This window comes from Brassica napus, chromosome A9, assembly GCF_020379485.1.
Source record: "Brassica napus cultivar Da-Ae chromosome A9, Da-Ae, whole genome shotgun sequence".
Taxonomy (NCBI): domain Eukaryota; kingdom Viridiplantae; phylum Streptophyta; class Magnoliopsida; order Brassicales; family Brassicaceae; genus Brassica; species Brassica napus.
Genome location: NC_063442.1, coordinates 12843359 through 12865290, shown reverse-complemented (window position 1 = coordinate 12865290; position 21932 = coordinate 12843359). Strand labels below are relative to the sequence as shown.

At 32.8% G+C, this 21932-nt stretch overlaps 3 protein-coding genes across 3 annotated transcripts; 1 reads left to right on the top strand and 2 right to left on the bottom strand.

The window, feature by feature from the left end:
* The first annotated feature begins 658 nt into the window (after positions 1–658).
* On the top strand, positions 659–1957 carry LOC125577891. Its single transcript, XM_048739986.1, has 4 exons — positions 659–742; positions 832–1179; positions 1248–1368; positions 1470–1957. The coding sequence occupies exons 2-4, from the start codon at positions 1136–1138 to the stop codon at positions 1797–1799; spliced, it is 495 nt and encodes a 164-aa protein (XP_048595943.1). The 5' UTR covers positions 659–742; positions 832–1135; the 3' UTR covers positions 1800–1957.
* Positions 1958–6081: 4124 nt separating this feature from the next.
* Positions 6082–7682, bottom strand: LOC125577890 (60S ribosomal protein L9-1-like). Its single transcript, XM_048739985.1, has 2 exons — positions 7064–7682; positions 6082–6286 (listed from the first exon to the last, which is right to left on the bottom strand). The coding sequence occupies exons 1-2, from the start codon at positions 7559–7561 to the stop codon at positions 6200–6202; spliced, it is 585 nt and encodes a 194-aa protein (XP_048595942.1). The 5' UTR covers positions 7562–7682; the 3' UTR covers positions 6082–6199.
* An 11724-nt stretch (positions 7683–19406) lies between these two features.
* Positions 19407–21345, bottom strand: LOC125578057 (E3 ubiquitin-protein ligase At1g12760-like). Its single transcript, XM_048740343.1, has 3 exons — positions 21322–21345; positions 20316–21267; positions 19407–20230 (listed from the first exon to the last, which is right to left on the bottom strand). Exons 1-2 carry the CDS (start codon positions 21343–21345, stop codon positions 20599–20601), a joined length of 693 nt encoding a protein of 230 aa, XP_048596300.1. The 3' UTR covers positions 19407–20230; positions 20316–20598.
* Between the last annotated feature and the right edge of the window lie 587 nt (positions 21346–21932).

Genomic DNA, 21932 nt, shown 5'->3' with positions numbered 1-21932 from the left:
GTAACTAACTATCTACAAAAAACAGTATCTGATTTTAGATTAGGGTGTTATCTTAAATTCATAACTTATTAATTATAAGCTTTCTCAACAACATTCTGCTTCTCAACCTGTACCAGATGTTATTGGACCCTTGAAACTGGTTAGCGGCCAAAGCCTCAATATGAGTCCCTTTATTGACGATTCCGAGCTCGCAACTACTCGGCGTATATTGGTGCATGTGCAGTCGCATGAGTAAGTGTTTACGTTTACCTTTTTGTCCAAATCACACAGTACACTATGGTATTTTCCAAAACTGAAAATGTTAATCGTTTGCTGGGGACCTGTTATGAAGCACTATCTTTGGGACCAAGCTGCTGTGGATTTCTGCAAGAAGTTCAAGTCTTCTGACAACACTCCCTCCATTATTTTGGTGACTACTGTTTACCCCAAACGTTTAGGAGGTACGCTTTTCACTATCTCAGACTGAATCGCACCTTACAATCCTAAATTCTCTGTATAACCCATATACTTTACCTCTGTGTCATCGCAGTCGTTTAGCTTTGTTTTTTGTAGTTGTTTAATTTTTATAAATATCGCATAGAGAGTAAAAGCAAAAACAAAGAACTAATATGTATATTTTCTGTTTCATTTGCATTTATCTACGACAACATAATACTACAGGCACATTTGCTCTCACATCCATGACCTCTTCACGGGTCTTTTTAGACTACGATGTCCAACCAACTAAGGAGTATATCAGCTGGTATGTTTAAAAATTTAGTATATAATAATTAGAACCCTTTCCAGTTACAATCAGTTTGAGTTATGAAATGTTTTCAAACGTTGGAGCAGGTTGGGAAGAAATCCAGATATTGCCAAGCAAGTCAATGCAGATGTGGTTACAAAAACTGAGACATTGAATATTGGAGAAATATTCTCCTACATGAAGCAGGAAGCTGTGAAGGTATAAGAAAATATATTTGTTTATAATTCATTGTTTAACATATTTGTACTTATCTTAATTGCTTACACATTGTCTCAGGATGCTTTCTTTGTGTGCACTGCGACAATCGATGATGTTGTCCACGACTCTCCTTGGTATTATATAGCATGCGGTGGGTGCAAAACAAAGGCAACCAAAGGGCCAACCTCCCTTATGTGCGTGAAATGTGGCAAGAACGATGTTGCCGGTGAACCACAGTATGAACTCTAACCACTTGATTCAATTTTAGTTTAGCGGTGACTAACTGCTAATATTTTAATGCCAGGTACCTAGCTAAGATTTCTGTTTATGATAAGAGTGATGAGGCTGTTTTTGTTCTCCTTGGCGATGCCAGTCGTGAGCTAACAGGGAAGCATGCGTCGGAGTTGGTTAGCAATCATTTTGAGGTACAAACTCATTACCTTAAAGATTAGTATAATATGCTGCCATCGAGTTGGTTATTTACACACTTACGGTCTCAGCTAACAACTATTATAAAACATGTCAGGCCAATGGAAATAAAGAAAATGGATTCGAGGTGCCCGTTCCGCAAGCTCTGCTCAACACCATAGGGCAAACACACAAGTTCAATGTAAACACTTTATCAGGAAGGACGCGGGTAATAACCGTGACGAAGGTCCTGTCCCCATCTGCTCCACCATCTACACAAGATCCAGTTGCTGATCAAATTAGTGGCTCTGGTAATGGAACACTTGCGACTGGGGATGACGTTATTGAGCCATCCAAAAGCCCTCAAGATTCTGCAGAGGTATGGCTGAAAAGGATGGGTGATGGTGTTGAGATAGGCAACGCTAAACGTTCTAAAGATGGGAACTAATATGCCTCTCATCGTGGCAAAGAATGCAACTTTTACTACACTTATCTGTTTTAGTTTTCCAGTTTTTTGGCATTTGTTTGACTCTTTCTCCTAATTCTGCTTATTTCATACTTTTGAATCTATTTTGGAAACAATTTTTTTTAAAACCTTTCATAATAGTACGATATTATATATTTCATATTATTACGTTATAATATGAAAGAAACGTTGCTCCCATATATTTTACAAGATGTGCTCTTCGGGCCCAAATTACCTTAAAAGCATGGTACTAACTTTATTGTAAGTTTTAACACAAATTTAGTGTAAAGGTGGATCCAAAAACAAAAAATACTGTATTGAATATTGGGAAAATTGCCAAAAGAGAATAAAAAAACCAGGTTGTTATCCCTTTGGTATAAAACTAGTTTTGTCCATTTTTTCTCTTTTTTACCCTTTGTATTTCTGAAAACTAATGAAATAAATAATTTTGAGAATCAAAAAAATTATTAAAAATATAAACAATTAATAAAACATCCATATACACAAGCTGGTAATTTTGTTTTGTTCAAAAACTTGGTAAATAAGATTTTTAAGATACGTTCTACTAAAAGTAGAATGCGTCTTCAACATAAAATAGTATAGTAGAAAACAATTTCTAAAATAAACACGTTCATCTACTTCTTTTAGAACGTCCATTTTACTATTTACTAAATTTCTAAAAAAGAGGAATGTGCATTCTACTAATCGTAAAGGTATCCACTTTCCTTCCGAATGCATCTTCTACGTTTATAAAGTATTCTAAATTTTAGGGAATGTGTTTTCTACAATGTACTCTTACGTCTACTCAAAGTAGAAAATGTATTCAAATTTTTTATCATTCTTCTAAACTTTTAGAAGTCGCCTTCTACGGATAAGAATACCTGATTTTTTGCGAAAATTAATGAAATTTCAGTTAAGGAAATATTATAAAAATCTCCTAAAAATATTCTAACTTCCTAAAACGTGTTATGGTCGATTTTACTTGAAAAAATTAAAGAAAAAATGATTCTCCCTTCTCTTCTTCATCAATCTATGGTTTTCCCATAGTTTTTCTTTTGATTCTTCTCACAAACTCTTGTTCTCTATGATGCATATCTATACCGTTTTTTTTTTTTTCGATTGCCTTTCAATTTTTTTTTCATTTTTTCCATTAACTTCTTTTTTAAATTCAAATTAACTTTTAAATTGTGTTTAATTAGATTAAATATAGGGATAGTTTTGGGATTATGAGAAAAATTATACTATTGAGACAACTTCATGTTGGTTTTATACCAAGGGGACAACAACCTTGTTTTTTTGTTCTCTTTTAGCAATTTTCCCTTGAATATTTTGTATTTTTAATCAATTAGGTTTACAGAATTCCTCAAAGGTTAATGATAAAAAAATAAAAATTAAATTAAATTTAAAAATAACCACTTTAAAAACTTCCCTAGGGTAATCAAATTTTTTTTTAAACTATACACATTGGATACTATACTATAAATCAAACTATTCCTACATGGTTTTTAGAAAATATAGACTACTATGTGTTCAGAAGTTTAATGTCAAATAATTATACTCTACTATTACTTAGTTATACTTTTTTAAAGTCAGCATAGTTTATACTTTTATATCTAAAAAATATTCTAAACGTTTACACTAAATATTATATTCAATACATACTAATTCAAAAAATGATAATATAATAATTCTTAACACAACCAGATAATAAATACAAAAACTTATATATATTTTAAAACAGGTAATTCTAAGGACTTTGTAATACAAAATTGTGAATAAAATATAATAAAATTATTCACATTTACACCATGATGTGCTCTATGCAGGGCATTCCAAGACTTCATCGACTGTCGCTACTTATCAGCTTGTGAGTTTATGTGGCGAACATTTGCATTCCACATTCACAAAAGGAAGCCATCAGTCCAAAAACTAATCATTCACTTGGAAGGTGAACATAATATCACAGTTAAAGAAACAGATGATCTGGGACGTGTTCTCCGAAACCCGGCATCGAAAAAACTATGTTCACTGAATGGATGGTTTTATGCAGAAGATCGGAGTTCGCACGTAGAGAAAATGAAGAATATAATCTATAAAGAAATCTTTATAGATCTCCCAGCTCACAACGGTGGAAAAACATTCTATGATAATTTCAACATCTATCTCTCATATATTATGACCAACAGTTTCCATTTAAATGATTGGCAGCCCTTTAGCAACCAAACAACTTGGAAAAACATCATTTAAGCCTCTTCCACCAAAAGATTACTAAGGAACTCTACAAAGTACATGATCAAATATTGCACCGAGTTTGATTCCTCTTTTTCAATTTACAAGTTATGTTCCTAATTTGGCTTTTTAAAATTTACAGACTCCAATATCCCTCCAACCCACTCTTCTGCAGCACATCCATTTTTTTTCTTTTGTCTACGTTGTTAAACAATAAACAAACTCCTCTTTACTTCGTACACAATTCTTTAAATATTTTAATACAGTTTTATTTTCATGCTACAGTATAACTTTTTTAAATTAATAATCTATAAATTAATATACACTAAAAATCTCTATAAAATAATATAATCTTATAGTCCCAAATTAAGTTTTTGGTTCAATTAATATATTGATAAATTAATAACTTCTATAAATTAATAAGAAATTATAGTTTTGGTGTAGTCCCAACTTTTTTAATTTATAGAAGTTTCACTGTATTTAAATTTTCGTAATAACGTTTAATCAAAAAAAACTTTCCGCGCGTAGCGCGGACAAACAATCTAGTATATCTAAAATGAAAAAGATATTCAAAATTTTAAAACTAAAACATAAAAATATATATGAAAAATATCAATATTTGAAATTTTGTCCAAAACCCAACAACTAAAATATACCAAAATAAATATATATTATCCAAAATATCTAACACATAAATATTTAGATCATTTGAGTATCGATATATTTCTTGATAAAAACCGGACCCAAAATTATATCACGGATTTGCCTATACAGAACCAAATAGAGTGACGTCAAAAACCCCAAATTGAGTGGAATAGACATAATCAAACCTTGTTCTGAATTAGGATTGGGAAATCGGGGTTCCAACCAGGCTTTAGTGAAGTCGGGTTTCGATTTTTCGGATTCATAAATTTCAGTCCATTCGGATATTATAAAAGTACAGTCAGATTTGGTTCGGGTTAAATGGGTTTGCTTCATATTTAGTTACATGTCCAAAATCGGATTGACCCAAAAATAGTTTTTGGTTTCAGATATTAATCAGATTGTCGGCTCAAAAAATATTATTTTGTACTTGATTAAACTCAACATATTTTCAATCTTTTCAATAATTTTGTGTACATGGTTTCTTCAAACCATATTGTTGTCTTTCAAATTAACTTTGAGAGAGTCGTCTATCGATTATACAAAATTTGTCATTGAACTATATGTGGCAACATGAAACATATCATGATTCATGACAAACCAAAGCTTTGTACGAATGAAAGGCATACATAATGAAACATAAACAATTTAAAATTAACAACAACTAAAACACTATCTAAACTTAGAAAACAACAATATTGTTTACACTTTAAAACAAATTTATTCATAACTGAACTTCAAAATGCAATTGTCAGAACACAAAATATTAATAATAGTCAAATATCAAAAATATATATTAGACTAAGTATTTAAGTTAATTATACATGTAATAGATAATTGGTTTAGACACTCAATAATATCTTAGTATAATTTAAATACATATTAGGGATTGAGATTAGGTTTGGTGTAAATTCTTTTTGAAATTTTGATTTTTTAAGTTTTTTTGAATATCGATTTTAGTTCGGATTCGATTAAAATGAAACCCATAACCCAAAGTACCATAGAACAACATTCATTCGGTATGTATATCAGGCTTAGATTACTTCGGATTCATTTTTATTTTGTTGAGTTCGGTTTATTTGCGAAGCTTTATTCTGAACGGATAAAATATCCAAACCTGTCTTTCTCTTTTATTTATATTTTACATAATACAAAAATGTCCGTTTAGAGCATCTTTAACAGTGACTTTTTTTTTTGAGCAACAACGGTGAATTTCTTAAATACGGTTTCTCACCATTAGTTTACAAATATTTTTGGGTATTGTGTGAGAGCGCGAAACTATCCTGTTTTAGCTGCTACAAAACAATCTCCCTAATTTAACGTCAACTTTGGTTTAATCATGTAATTTAAAGAGTGAGGGATTTTTATTTTATCGAAAAAAGTGAAAATTGGGTTGACGTAAATAATATCTCGAATAGGGGAAAAAAATAAGCTGGGTTTTGCAACACCGAAGGGACTTTGGTACGCAAAACAATACGAAACATACAAAAGATCATAAAAAGCAAGAATGTCTATTCCTCTTCAACGATCTTGCTCTTCTCGCTAACATAGATACCATCAAGGAACTTCCTGATATCCTTCTTCTTCACGTGACATTTCTGCAAATTACATACAAACCCATTGCGGTTTAAAAAAAAGAAGAGTATATGTGATCACTTTCTCAGCATTTAATTCAAATCATCAATTGATTACTCAAATATGGTTTCACTATGCAAAATGTAATCCAAATCTAAACATCCCCTGTATTAAGCTCAAGGTTCCCGCCTAAAATTGGAAGGAGACAAACAAACAGTATGCAAACTAGTTATGTACTTTTGTAGTCAATGGCCGTGATTGGTGGTAAGCTGCGAATGGCATTTAAATTATGCCACAGCTTAAATATATCACTGTTACCAAATTCAACAAATAAAGCTAATAAACACAACAGTAAGAGCGCCCAACAAAATGCAAACTCTGCAAAGTTAGCTCTTCATATTGTACAAGCCTACTGAGATGACTCGAGGTTCAGCACACTGAACATATGGTCGATCAGAGCACAAAGATGAATCAAGAAAACCCTTAATAGACAAAATGTTATACATAAAAATACCATTAGCTAAAAAATACATACAATCAAAAATACTGGGTTTAGGGTTTATTGAGTATCGTTTAGAGTTTAATATATTGGATTGAGTATTATGATACATTTATAAATGATTTAATAAGATGAGTTTCGTTTTTTTCAATCACAAATTTAGGGTATTTAGGAAAAATGTTAAAGGTAAATTTGAAAAGTGATATCAAAATTTATACGATTAGAATTCCCCTAAATTTATCTACCAACCAAAGAAAGAGCTGAAAACAATAAAATATTGCATTAAATTTTGAGAGTATACCTGGTTGATAAGAGCGCATGACCTTGAGACAAGCTCGATGTCGTTACCATCAAGAACAATCTCATCCTTAACTTTCTCAGACCGAACAATGGTTACACCATCCAACATCTCCACCTTTCTCACCTTCTTCTCGCCAAGGAAGTTACGGATCTCGATGGACTTGCTATCACCCCCGATGGAAGCGTTAATGGGAAAATGAGCATACACGAACCTCATCTTGTACCGGAAACCTCTTGTAACACCGGTTATGAGGTTATCTACGTGGCTAAGTGCGGTTCTGATGGAGGCGCTTGATTTGCGCGAACCGAACCATGAGTCGATCTTGAGCTTCCTTTTCCCAGTCTCGGAGTCCTTGATGAGCTGGAAATCGAGGTTGAGATGCTTGAAATCGCGAACAAGCTTACCGCGAGGTCCTTCAACTTCGATCACCTTAGCATTAACCTTGATGCTAACGGCGTCTGGAATGTCCATCGTCTCAGAAGAAAGGATTGTCTTCATCGTCTCCTCACTTTTCTTCCTCTCTCCGTTTTTCTTCTCAGCAGCGACGGCCAAATTAAGAGTGTTCACGAAGCAGAAACCTAGTAGGTTTTCTCTGTTTACTTACCAGTGAGTATCTATAATGGACCGGGCAGGCACAGTTCAACACAGTTAAATAGGCCCAGTCCTAATTATATCGACTCTTTTTTATTTTTCATACTTTTTTAATGACCAGTTAATATTTGTATATTTACCTGCTTTTATATATGTATACTTTTTCACTTCTATTTAAAATGTAAATTACGTTAAGGCGTTATTTTTTTACTTTAAAAAAATTAAATTATGATTATTCATATTTTTCAGTTATTTGTATATATATAGTGCTTGTTTCTTATTTATTGGATGTTCTTTTTTTTGTTCAGTATGTCTTGTATGTGCAAACATTCAAAAGTGATATATTGTATAATTCATTTTTCATTTAATAATGTTTTCAAAATATCATTTTATATTGTATTTATTTATAAAACACCTTTAATATATTTTGTAGATTAATACATATTCTTAGAAATATATATGTGTATTTCATAGCAAAATGATATGTTACATTTTTCATTTTTATGGATCAAAATTTACTCTAATAATTTTAACACTTTCAACACTTAAAAATTATATTATTATTATAGAATTAATTTTGCACATAAAAATTTAGTTTGCATATATTAATCTTTAAAGTTCATTAATATGTATATATATATATTAAATTATTAACATTAAATTATTTTTATAAAAAAAATATATTCATCATGTAATTTTTGATTTTGTGATTATTTTTAGAATTTAACGATATATCTTATAAGAGAATATATCAAGATTTGAAAACGATCTTGCAGTATATATTAGATTTCGTTATCAAATTTCCAATATTTCTGTACAGTAAAATTGTTAATACTGTAAAATGTTATATATATTTTTTGGAAATATGTATTAAAAAGGGAAATATATGTATTTGTGTTCAAAAATATTTAATTGTTGAATGGTTCAGCTTTTCTATAATTGATTGGTTCATGTGTTGTATACATTGTGGTAACAATTTTGTAAGGGAGGCTGATGACAAAGTCTTAAACAAGTAATGCGAAACACTGATCTTTGAATGAAGAAGAAAGAGTTAATGCAAAACTTATCAAACTAAGAAATATGGCAATTTGACCGGCTTTTATAAGATCAAGTATATGCGGTCTACGTCTACAAAAACCATCAAAATACAAATTGGAAAAGTCATCAGAAATCCATCAGAAAATTCTTGACAAAAATAGTTTTTGTAGAGAATGATGAGAGTATAAGATTGGAAGAATTGTATATTGACTCTCATGATGATAAATTTTATACATGTACAACTTATATAGGGAGATAAGAATATAAACATTAAACCTAGTTTCCACCAAAAAGAGAAATACACTGGGCGAAATGGGAAAAGGTTTGTTTACCAAAAGAGGAGGGCGGTATTGGTTTCCGTTTAATTCATGAGTTAAATCTAGCACTACAGGCAAAGCAATTATGGAGACTGGTTCAATACCCTGATTCATTGGTTGCCCGAGTATTAAGGGGGAGATATTATAGGATGACCTCGCCATTAAAAGCAATCTCTACTAGCAGTCCATCATATGTGTGGACAAGCATCTCCGCAGCAAGGAAGCTTTTACTGCTAGGGATCAGACAGAAGATTCACTCTGGCTATGACGTCAAGGTGTGAGAGGATCCGTGGATTCCAACGACACCTGCTAGACCAGCTAGACCTATAGCGCCTGTGATGCACCTAAACATGAGAGTCAGTGACATCATTAATCAGGAATCAAAGGAGTGGGATGTAGGACTACTAGATGATTATGTCCATCCTGATGATATACCACTCATTCACAGCATGGCCATAAGCTCTACTCATCGTCGAGATACTTTCTGCTGGAACTACACGAGGAATGGCCAATACACAGTCAAATCTGGATACTGGGTTGCTCAGAACCTGTTGAAGCAAGAAGAGGAAAAGGAAATATTAGAGCCAAGTATCACTAAACTTCAAGCCTTTGCTTGGAAGTTGCAAGCGCCAAGGAAGATGTGCCATCTTATATGGCAATTGATAACGGGTCAGGTAGCAGTAACGAGGAATCTAGTAAGACATAATATGAGGTGCGATAATTATTGTCCAAGGTGTGGGGGAAATAGAAGAATCTGTAACTCATGCAATATTTGAATGCCCTCCAGCCTTGCAAGTATGGTCTTTATCGGCAACTCCTACAAGTCCAGGTATATTCCTAGTGGCAAGCGTCTACACAAACATGGACTATCTTTTCTGGAGGAAAAATAATATCATTGCACCAGACCAAGACAGGGATCCTTATCCCTGGATAATATGGTATATTTGGAAGGCTCGCAATGATAAGCTTTTCAGGGGTATAAACAGAGACCCTTTGGAACTCGTTCGATACGCAGAGAGTGAATGTCAAGCCTGGTTTAACGCAAATGAGATGATACCGCCACAAGTCCAGGCCAGCAATGATGATGTAAACCAAGTCTTAAGCTTGGGTAATATCTGCCTACTAGATGGATCTTGGACAGCTTCTGATCGCTTTAGTGGATGTGGATGGGTCTGGATGGATAGTAGGGAGGACATACAACTTATGGGAACACGAAACTTCACTCGATGTGAATCAGCGCTGCATTCGGAGGTAGAAGCGCTGCGATGGGCGATGGAGAACATGCTTCAACACTCGCCGTGCCAGAGCTTTGGAACTGACTGCAAGGAGCTGATTGCAATGATAAATGAACCCTAGGAGTGGCCAAGATTTGCGACAGAGCTGGAGAAGATAGAGACGCTGCAGATTTGTTTTCTGGATTTCAAAATCACCCATGTACCACGAGTGTGCAATCAGCTTCCTGATTTTTTAGCTAAGACTGCTAGGAGCTTTCGTAGGGAGTTACTTTTCATTGGTTGTTCTATTCCGGTCTGGTTACCCAGACCACCTCAAGCTTGAGTAATAGAATAGCCGTTCGACGTCAAAAAAAAAAAAAAACTAAATATATACATATCCAGGGGCGAAGCTAGGAATTTTACATAGTGGGTGCACTATTAATTAAAAAAGAAAATAAGACATAAGAAGGGTTTGAATATGAATTATTTGGGGGTGCACAACCTAAGTTTTACCATCTGATCTACCGAATTTTTAATGTTTTGCCTAACAAATTTTAAGTGAAAAATATTATCACGGGTGCACATGCACACATAGGACGTAAGGTGGCTTCACCCTTGTACATATCTCAATAACAATATTCACGATTATGTTTTATATCTTCGTGATACTCTATACGCCCCCTCAAGCTCAAGGCGGTGATGAAGTGACAACTGAAGCTAGGCTTGAGACTGAACGATAATAGATCAAGACGTGATGGAGATCGCAATGGTGGTTAGGATCTTGAGGCTTTTTTTCGTTGATGGTGAAGATATCTCATGACGGAGATGAAGAGAGACGGAGATCCAATGATCTGTGTTTGTGAACGCACCGGATCTAGTAACTGTGATAGCGAAGACGGAGGAATGTGGCAGTCATGTTTGACGGAGAGACCGGAGGACATAAAAATTGTGTTTTTGACATTGGAAGTCTCGTGTTGTTGACATCGTAAGATGGTTGGAGAGGAAGCACCTTGGCTTGGAAACAGAAAATAGAAGGTCGAAGACTTATAGACAGTGGCGGACCCAGGATATTTTTTTACCTGGGTCATGCTCAAAAACGTTTTGTACATAGGCCCAAATAAAATAAAGAATGATTTAAGCTAAAAGAAAAGAGGAGAATTATGAGTGCATGCTGTGGTTTGAACTGAGGAAAGGGGGGTCATTGGGCTGAATCTGTAACCAACCGAGCTAAGTTTCATTACAACAATAGGCTTACAAATTAAAATTTTTTATTTAACCTGTGTCAATTGCACCACTTTCCTTGCATGTAGGTCCGCCTCTTCTTATAGATTCAGAGGCACGTTTGATGAGCTTGAATGATGGTAGGAAGCACTTTGGCTTGGTAACAAAATCATTTTTTTTTGTTTTTTTTAATACCTAAGAAATATAGAACAAAGAAAACGTTTTTTTTTTTCAAAAAGAAGAAATAGATTCAGAGGTCTTCCGAGACATGAATAATAAGAAGCTCCATGGCTTTAAGAGAAACAAAACAAGAAGCATTAAGCTTTGATTTTGGAAGTGAAGCCACGATGGCTTAAGAATTATAAAGATAAAATGAGGCATGAATATAAAGAAGCACTAGGCTTGGATTCAGAGGTTTATGGTAGACTTGAATAACAAAAAAGCTCAATGGCTTAGATTCAGAGGTTCACATGAACATGAATGGTGGAAGCATATAGCTTAAACAGAAAATATAATAGAAGCTCAATGGCTTGAAATCAAAAAATAAAGAAGCTCTGTGTCTTGAAGAAAATAAAAGAAAAACAGGACGAAGCAGATCGTTAGATCATTATAGCTCTGATACCATGTAGAGAATGATGAGAGTATAAGATTGGAAGAATTGTATATTGACTCTCATAATGATAAAGTTTATACATGTACAACTTATATAGGGAGATAAGAATATAAACATTAAACCTAGTTTCTTTAACTAAATATATACATATCTCAATAAAAATATTCACAATTATGTTTTATATCTTCGTGATTCTCTATAGTTTTGTCGAGAATTTATCGTGGATTACCTTCATTGTACAAATGATGTAGAGATGATCATTCACTTTTATCATCTGCAAGTAGATTGATGGTGATAAAAACAGAATATAATTTGGCTGAAAAAATGTGCAGACGTGATTGCTGATTTTCACATAAGAATAATCTTGCACATGTTTCATATTATGAGGTTCAGAAATTGATTGACGGTCTTGGTTTGATGTATCTTTTGATCGATGTATGCATCGATAATTGCATGATTTACTAGAGAGTAGATGAGAACCGGAAGAAATGTATGTTTTATCGGAAACCTCGCAACCAAAAAAAAAAAGCGGAAGAGTTCCATTCCATAGAAACGAATGTGGTATTTGTTGTTGACCAGAAAACTTGAGTTCAAAAATGTGGAGATTGAATGTTTGAAGACTGATAATATTGATATACGGGCTGAGCTACATCAAAAGTGGAGTGAGATGCAGAAAGGTTGAACTCACACCCAAACGTTGTTGGATAAGATGAAGCAACATTTCTAGGATAATTTTTAATTTTCTTTTAGTTTCTTAAATTTAAAAACTTTTATGTATTATTAATAAATTTTCAATTAATTTTTATATATTTTAAATATTATTAGGCTTTAAGAATACGAAAATACATAATTTAAATATATTTTTATAATAAATAATTATTTAAATTTTCCTGACGGTCGGTAGTTGGGAATTTCCAACCGAATATGGTGGTTTGGAATTCGAGACAAGCTTGGTGATCAGAAATTTCCAAATGAAGGTAGTGGTCGAGAATTCCCGATGGAAAACGGTGGTACGGATTTTCCGACTGACAATGTGCCATCGGAAATTCTTGACCACCGCCTCCATTGTGAATTCCCGATGGTTGATTGTGGTCAGAAATTCCTCACGTACAATCGTGGTTGATAATTCCTCACGAAGTCCTAACAGATTTTTTTCATGGGTGTTTTTATGGGTAATTTATTGGGCAAACATTTGTTAGGAATTCGTCAGAACGCCTAATGAATTTTTTCCATTGTTAGTTTTTCTTAATTTAAATTTATATATTTATAATTTTTCATTTTTTTTGTTGTAGATGGAGAATTATATTTTTATTGATGGTTTTTTGTATCTGACATAAACTTTTTCAAATTTTAAAATAATGTTATATATAGTACGATTAACACATTAAAGAAGAGAAACATATTCAGACACATTTCACACAGATTTTATATGCATAATTTTAAACATTATATATGTATATATTATAAGTTTGAAACATGTAAATGTTTTCTAAAGCTAAATACTTGTTCTGAGTTTACATAACTTATCGAAAGTATTATCTCTTTTTAAATTTAAATCACAGAAAAAAATATCAAAAAAGTCAGTATAGATGGGTTTTTTGGGCTTTTAAATCAACACTGAAAAACTACATGAATCAGATAACAACACTTTTATAAACAACTGGATAAAATTTGACCGAACTAAAGATTTTCACACAATATGTTCTTTCTTCTTCAAATTGCGAAGAGCCTATAGGCACAAGAAAAAAAATCATAATTTTTGTTTTCACTTATATAACATTTTTTCTCCTTTACACACAGAGTTTATTACACTGCTATAAGCAATGAAGAACTCTATTCATATAAGATTCACATCTATGCATTTTAACAAAGAAGAATTTTAGCCATCTTTAGTTTCAGAATAGACCAACTTCAGTCATATACACTATATTTTCTCTATGATTCAAATCTTACAATTTTAATATATGTGCAGATTTCCATGTGAAAAAGCACGCACGCCATCTATCATTCAACCTATTACTTTTTCCAAAGTAAACACTATAATTCTCGTTTGGTTAGCTCCACAAACAAATCTCTTTGGATCAGTTTACTAAAAAATAGGGATACTAATGTCAGAAAAGAATATAAACACTATCAACAATAAATATTAGCACAAGACTATTTGGTTCAAGGAACATATTCAACGTAATGCTTTTATATCATGGCTGGCTTTGCGGAGAAGACTGCCAACCAAGGATCGCTTAAGGCGTTGGGGGTTAAATGTCTCTGGAACGTGCGTCCTTTGTAATCTGGAAATAGAGACTCACCATCATCTCTTCTTTGAGCGCTCTTTCTCTCGTTTGATATAGGAGCCTTTTGCTGCTGAAGTTTGGATTTCTTCTTCGGCTGATCTACATTCTGTTGCAGCCTGGATCAATTAACCTCGTGTCAACGCAGATGTGCATGCTACTCCAGTCATCAAGCTCTACTTTCAGTCCGCCATATACCTGCTGTGGAAAGAGCGTAATGCTCGTGTGTTCACAGCTGTCTCCTCACCTTCATCAGTCATCCTTGCCTCTCTCGACCGTATGATGCGTGATCGTCTCCTCTCTTACTCGGCAAATTTTTCTTTCTCCTCTTCTCTACTTCTTTTTATCTTTCTTGTATAAGACCTCCTTAAGGCTTTTTTTTACCTTGAGTTGTTGTTGGTTGTTTTTGTTTCCTTGCTGTAATAAGTTGTTTAAAAACAACAGTGTAACCTTTCAGAAAATGATAATCTTAACATCTTACCCAAAAAAACCCAACAAATATTGACTTATTTATGTGAATATATATTTTATTTTAAATCATTATAGTGGACGAAGAAAGCACCATAATTTATACAACAATTTTTTTTAGATTCACCTTATCATACTCACCATTTTACCATTTTAATTACATAATTTTACATGAGCTTCTTCACCCTCCCCGGTTATTTTCTCTTTATTTATAACTACAATATAAAGTTATAAACTATATATATTATAAACTATTAATTTATTTACCCTTGAAGTCTAACAATTAAAAATAGAACATAATTCAATATAGATATATGATTCTATTAATAAATTAGCAGTTACAAATTTGAAATTTCTAGAAATATCAAAAGCCGTATGTTAGTTAATTATCTTCTAAATGACATTTATTTCTAATTTTTTTGGATGTGAATATTTTGGCTGAGGTGGATACTCCCAAAAGCTTTGAATTTAGTCCCTTTTATACAGTAGGATAGGCTTTTTTTTTTTTTTTTTTTGACAGCAATAAAATTTACAGACTCATATAGACTCTGTAAACCAATGTGGTAACTCCGCATCCATGTGTACGACGGAAGACGGTTGTGTCCGAGCACTACGTGCCAAGCGATCCGCCTTTATGTTTTCCGTCCTTGGAACATGAACAATCTCTGAGTTGGTAAAGCTTCTTCTCAAAAACTTAATGTCATCCAGGTTGCTTTCAAATGCCGGCCATTCTTCTGGTTCCGAAACCATCTTCACCAATTGAGAACAATCCGTTGCAAACGTGACCCGGTACTGTCGTAAGTTCTTCATACACTCCATTGCCCAAATTAGAGCCTCCAACTCCGCATGAAGAGGTGAAAGACTTGCCCTTACATTTCTTGCCCCTAACAAACCCTTAAACTCCGGAAGCGTGCTGAACCAGCCTTGTCCTGAGAAATAATCCTTGTCTTTCCAAGAACCGTCAATGAAACACCATCTTCCTGTAGTCTGTGAGTTAACTCTGAACTGCGCTTCAGGGGCCATCCTGGAATCATTAACAATTTGTGCCTCCGCCCAAAGTGTTGATTCCAATTCAGCTAAGTTTAGCGTTTCTCTCGGGTCAACATCAATATTACTAAAAACTTTATTATTCCGACCCTTCCAAATGTACCATAGAATCCATGCAAACTGATGATCCTCCATTTTTGGATTAACTCTCCAAAACAGATGATCCATATTAGCAAATATCGAGCCCAAAGGGAAAATATTTGGGTTCGATGGAATCTTAGATAGTGCCCACACTTGTCGTGCCGGAGGACATTCAAAAAACACATGATTTATTGATTCCTCCGGATCACCACACCTTGCACATCTTGTATCTCCTTGTATTCCACGTGATTTTAAATTTTTGGTCACTGCTATACAACCTGTCAACAACTGCCATAGAAAATGCCTTAACTTTGGAGGACACTTCACTTTCCAGCAGTATGCCTTAAGAATATCCACGTTGGGTCCATAAAATTCTGGTTGTTTCTCCTTATCAGGATATATCCTTTCAATTTGATACCCTGATTGTACCGTGTATCTTCCATTTTCAGTGAAATGCCATCCATTTCTATCATCCAACAGATTTCTACTCAGAGGAAGACTTTCAATCATTTTTGCATCATTGGGTTCCACCAAAGTCCTAATTGCCTGTAAATTCCATGTTCGGGATTCCTGATGAATGAGGGAATCCACTGTGAGGTCCGGGTAGCTATCGTGAAAATTTTTGTTTGCTGGTCTCGGGCGAGTGGATGGGAGCCAGGGATCATTCCATACTGAGATAGATGACCCTGTTCCAACCCTTTTAATTAGTCCTTTACAAACCAGAGATCTAGCAGAGATAATACTCCTCCAGCCATACGACGGGGAATATGAGCGAATCGGTTCCAGGGGTGAAGCATTCCTGTAGTACCGTCCTTTGAAGATTCGCGAGAAAAGAGAATTTGGCTTCTCAATCAGCCTCCACAGCTGCTTTCCCAACATTGCTGTATTAAAATCCGTCAAATCCTTGAAACCTAGCCCACCATTATCCTTATGGGCACATAATTTATCCCATGATTTCCAATGCATACCCCTTGTACTTCCTCCTGGGCTCCACCAAAACTGAGCTACTGCACTCGTTAACTTCTTCACTATAGCTTTCGGTAGTCGATACACCGACATCACATGATTTGGCAGAGCCGTGATAACCGACTTAATAATCACCTCTTTTCCCCCTTTTGTAAAAAATCGAAGAGTCCAGCCATTCACCCTATTATTCAGACGATTACCTATATACTAGATCTTTTGTCCGCGCTACGCGCGGATAATGGCTAAAACAAAGTTTTCAATAATTTATTTTACATATATTTGTATTGTTTAACAAAACTTATAGTTGAAAAAAAATAAATATAATGTTAGACTAAATAGAAAAAATAGTGATTGATAGAATCATTGTAGTTAACCAAGTGGTCGTTTGATAAGTACTATTAATAATACACAAAAGTTTTACAAAATAATGTTTTTATAATTTTTTTTAACCAAAAAAATTCATTTTATTTTGGTATAAATAATTGTGCAATTTTTTCACTTGTTGTTTTATATTTTCCATTTTCAAAATGTTGGAAGAACATAATCACTATTATAATCTGAAAAACATTTAGGGTATATCTAACTAACAAAACTAAGTATACATATGAATTGACTTTTATGTAAATTTAACATATTAATATAAATTTAAGATCATATATATATTTTTATTATCAATATAGTTTTTTTTATTTTGATTATTTATAAAGTGGACGATATTAATTTTATCCTTGCCACCAATATTTTGGAAACCGGATCGGACAATGGCTCAGTATTTTAGTTGGGTCAGTGGTCGGACCGGTTCTGCCGGATTTTAAAATTTAATATAATTTAAATTTAAGTAACTATATATATGAATTATAAAATTATTTTTTATAAAACTTTATATTTTTGTTAGATCTAAAAATAATATGAAAATAAAATGAAAAGTTCAAAATAATATACAAATACATTGAAAACTAATTTAGTTAGATAGATAATAAAAGAGAATTCGGCCAAAAAAAACCTCAACTTTACACGAATTGCCAAAACAAACATGAACTTTGGGGCTGGCCAAAAAAACACCAAACTTTCATTGAATTTAGAATTAATTAATAATGTTTTCGCTGACTTGCCAATTTAGCACGCCGTCAAAAAATTTAACAGAAATATTTGACGTCGTTTATTGTTGACGTTAAGTGAAACGACGTCGTTTTCAAATGAGATGAAACGACGTCGTTTTACACGATTTGAAATTAAAAAAATGTAAACCCCTGGATTCGAACCCAGGTTGCTTGGTCAAATGGGAAGGTATTTTACCACTGGGCTACTGGCACTTTTAATGTACTTACTAACATGTTTACTTTTATTTGGTACATATTAAATATAAAAAATTCTCTAAAAACTTAATAAGATCTTTAAAATTCCAAAAAAATTAAAAAAATAAAGAAGATTTTTATAAAATTAATTTTGAAATTAAAATTGAAAATAAATTTTATTTTTGTTTAAAAAAAAAAAAAATTCTTCCAAAATTTTCTAAAAAATTAAAACGAACTTTAAATTCCAAAAAATTGAAAAAAATAAAGAAATTTTTTATAACATAAATTTTGAAATTAAAATTGAAAATGAAATTTTATTTTTCTTTAAAAAAAATAAAAAAATCTTTCAAAAATTTCATAAAATTAATTTTGAATTAAAATTAAATATTTGTTTTTCTTTAAAAAATCAAAAAAATTCCAAAATTTTCATTTTTTAAACAAAATCCAAATTTTTAAAAATTATAATAAAATGCAAAAAATTAAAGTTAGAATTATCAACTTTTTATGTGTGTATAATTAATTTCAACTTTTAGCAAATGTATTAAAAAAATTGAAAATTTTGGAAGATTTTTTATTTTTTTTGAAAAGAAAAAATAAAATTTTATTTTCTATTTTAATTTCAAAATTAATTTTATAAAAAATTTCTTTATTTTTTCAATTTTTTGGAATTTTAAAGATCTTTTTAAGTTTTTAGAAAATTTTGGAAGAGTTTTTATTTTTTAAAAAGAAAAATAAAATTTTATTTTTAATTTTAATTTCTAATTTAATTTTATAAAAATCTTCTTTATTTTTTAATTTTTTGGAATTTTAAAGATCTTATTAAGTTTTTAGAGAATTTTTTATATTTAATATGTACCAAATAAAAGTAAACATGTTAGTAAGTATATTGAAAGTGCCAGTAGCTCAGTGGTAAAATACCTTCCCGTTTGACCAACCAACCTGGGTTCGAATCCAGGGGTTTACATATTTTTAATTTCAAATTGTGTAAAACGACGTCGTTTCATCTCATTTGAAAACGACGTCGTTTCACTTAACGTCAACAATAAACGATGTCAAATATTTCTGTTAAATTTGTTGACGGCGTGCTAAATTGGCAAGTCAGCGAAAACATTGTTAATTAATTCTAAAGTCAATGAAAGTTTGGTGTTTTTTTTTGCCAGCCCCAAAGTTCATGTTTGTTTTGGCAATTCGTGTAAAGTTGATGTTTTTTTTGGCCGAATTCCCGATAATAAAAGCTAATATAGATTTTTTTTTAATGTAGTCTTGTTAAAACGTACAGTTATTTTTAACTTGATTTTTTTTAAAGCAACAAATTTAATATCGATCTGCATCATTGGTTTAGTGAGTATGACCAAGTTTTAAGTGGATTTACCGGTTTTCAGCACAATCCAAATCCGGCTAAAAAAATTATTAAAGGGAAATTTTATGTTTACCATTTTCATGGTACCACTTTTCATCTTTACCACCACTAAAGAGACATTTTTAAAAATACATTTTTCATTAAGGGGTAAAAGACTCGTATACCCTTGTTATATATATATAATAAATCATTATTTACATAAATAAAAAAATTATGTTTTCTAATTATACTTTTTCAAATTTGAACTTTTTTATAAATGTCTTTTTCTTGAATTGTTTTTTCGAAATTTTTTGTTTTATTTTTTTCAAAATTTCTTTTTGAAAATCAAAAATTATGTTTGAAAATATTTTAAATTTTTTATTGTGTTTATTAACGCTTTTTTGTGTTAACATATTTATTAAGAAATTTTTTTTACGCCTATATTCATCCAACTTATTTCAATTAACTAATTTTATATTTAAAGACATTAAAGAAATAAATATAATTTAAAACCAAAAAGACTAATATACCCTCTCAGCGAGGCTGTGGCTATCAGTAGCTTGGCCTCTTCTGGCTCTAACGTGAATGTAATCTTTGGGAGGCTCTTGTTCGCTCGCTCTCTTCACTTCTACGTCTGTTGAGATGCTACCATTTCTTGGCTTTTTGCTTTTTCTTCCCTCTACTCCTTCCTGATTTGTAAACCACCCGAACATTTACGTTTCTTCCTGTGATTTCTAAACATGAAAGCACATTACAAGTTGACTTAATTTTTACCTTGGACTTAGACCCATTTCTGGTCTTCCTCCGTTGGTTAGCTCGGTTAACTGAATGGTTACGTTTCTAGTCACATGTGTTTTGAAAGCTAAATATAAAAAGTTAGAAAATAAGTAAGGAGAGCGATGAGATTTGGGTGAGATTACGTTAGTACCAAACCATGGGTGTAGTTTTTGCAGATTAGATTTTTTGATTTAGGATAGATTTAGATTAAGAGATAGAGCTTTATATAAGAGAAGTATCAAGAGGAGATGGATCACACAATTAAAGATATTAATTTCAATCAAGACCTCCTCATGTGAATTCCTCCTGGAACCCAAAGCATCGAGGAAGACTTTCCTCCAAGAAGAAGAACGTGATCTCGGAGTCCTATTATTCCTGACCCTATTCCTCCTCCTATACTCAACCAACACACAAACCATATGCAACACACACTGCAACGCATACCCCAAGAGTCAAACATAAGCGGCATGATCGGATGCTCATTCCTCGCCATCACCAGAATAGCCCCAGCCACCGAGACAAACGCCAGGTTCCACACGATGTCCAGCACCACGATGGGCTTCGAGTAGGCCCAATTGCTCTGCCTCTCCTCGAGCTGCTCCGCCGCGGCCTCCCTCACGACCATAGAAGGCTCCCGCATCGCACGCCCTCCGCCGCTGCTCGATCCGCTCAGCAGCCTCGCGGCTTCCCTCAGCCATGGTCTCCTCACGGATGATGATCTCCGTTGTTCTCCTCCTCCGTTGCTGTTGCTTCCCTCGTTATCGTCGCCGCTCAGAAGCAGAGGCGCTAGATCGATGGCGTCTGATGACGGTGGTGGCGTCGTGAAGATGAAGTGGAAAAGTCGAGGGGGTGGAGAGACTATAGACGCGGAAAGAAATAGATTTGTTAGGGATGGGCCTAATGATAATCTGAATAGAGCCAATACAAAAGTGTCAAGCCCATACGAAAGCTATTATGACGTGTCAAAAAAAAGTACTATGATTGGCTGATTTTATATGCTGACGTGGATAGGCTCAATGGAGCTCATATATCCCTTTTAATATAGTATAGATTAGTCATTCTTTCATATTTAGATAATATGTATTTTCTATTTATAAAAAAAATATGATAAAACATTTTCAAATAATTATATGATAGTCGATTCGTAAATTTTTGAAAATATATGTATATATATATATATACATATCGTAGCAAAAGCAAAATAAACATAATTTAAAATAAATAAGAAAATCTAATTATTTCAAAATAATATTGACACTGAATTTATTAAAAATAATAAAAATAAAAAGTTCAGAAATAAATAATAGTTTTATGTTTGGTTTTTTTTTTCTGCAGTGATGGTTTTTTAATTTAATTTTTACTTTCTTCTATGGACGATTGATTATTCTCAGCTATTTAATTCTGTTACAGATTATAAAATATTTTAACCATAAATGTGCATGTTCTAATCTTGTTTTTACTGTATTAAAGACCAAGTCGACTTTGTACGAATTTTTATTGTTTATTCAAAATCCATTGAATATGTTCCCATATCAAAACTACATATATAAGTTATCTTAACACTTATCACGTCTCTCCGTACTAATGTCAACCCTTTTTTTTTTTGTAAATAAT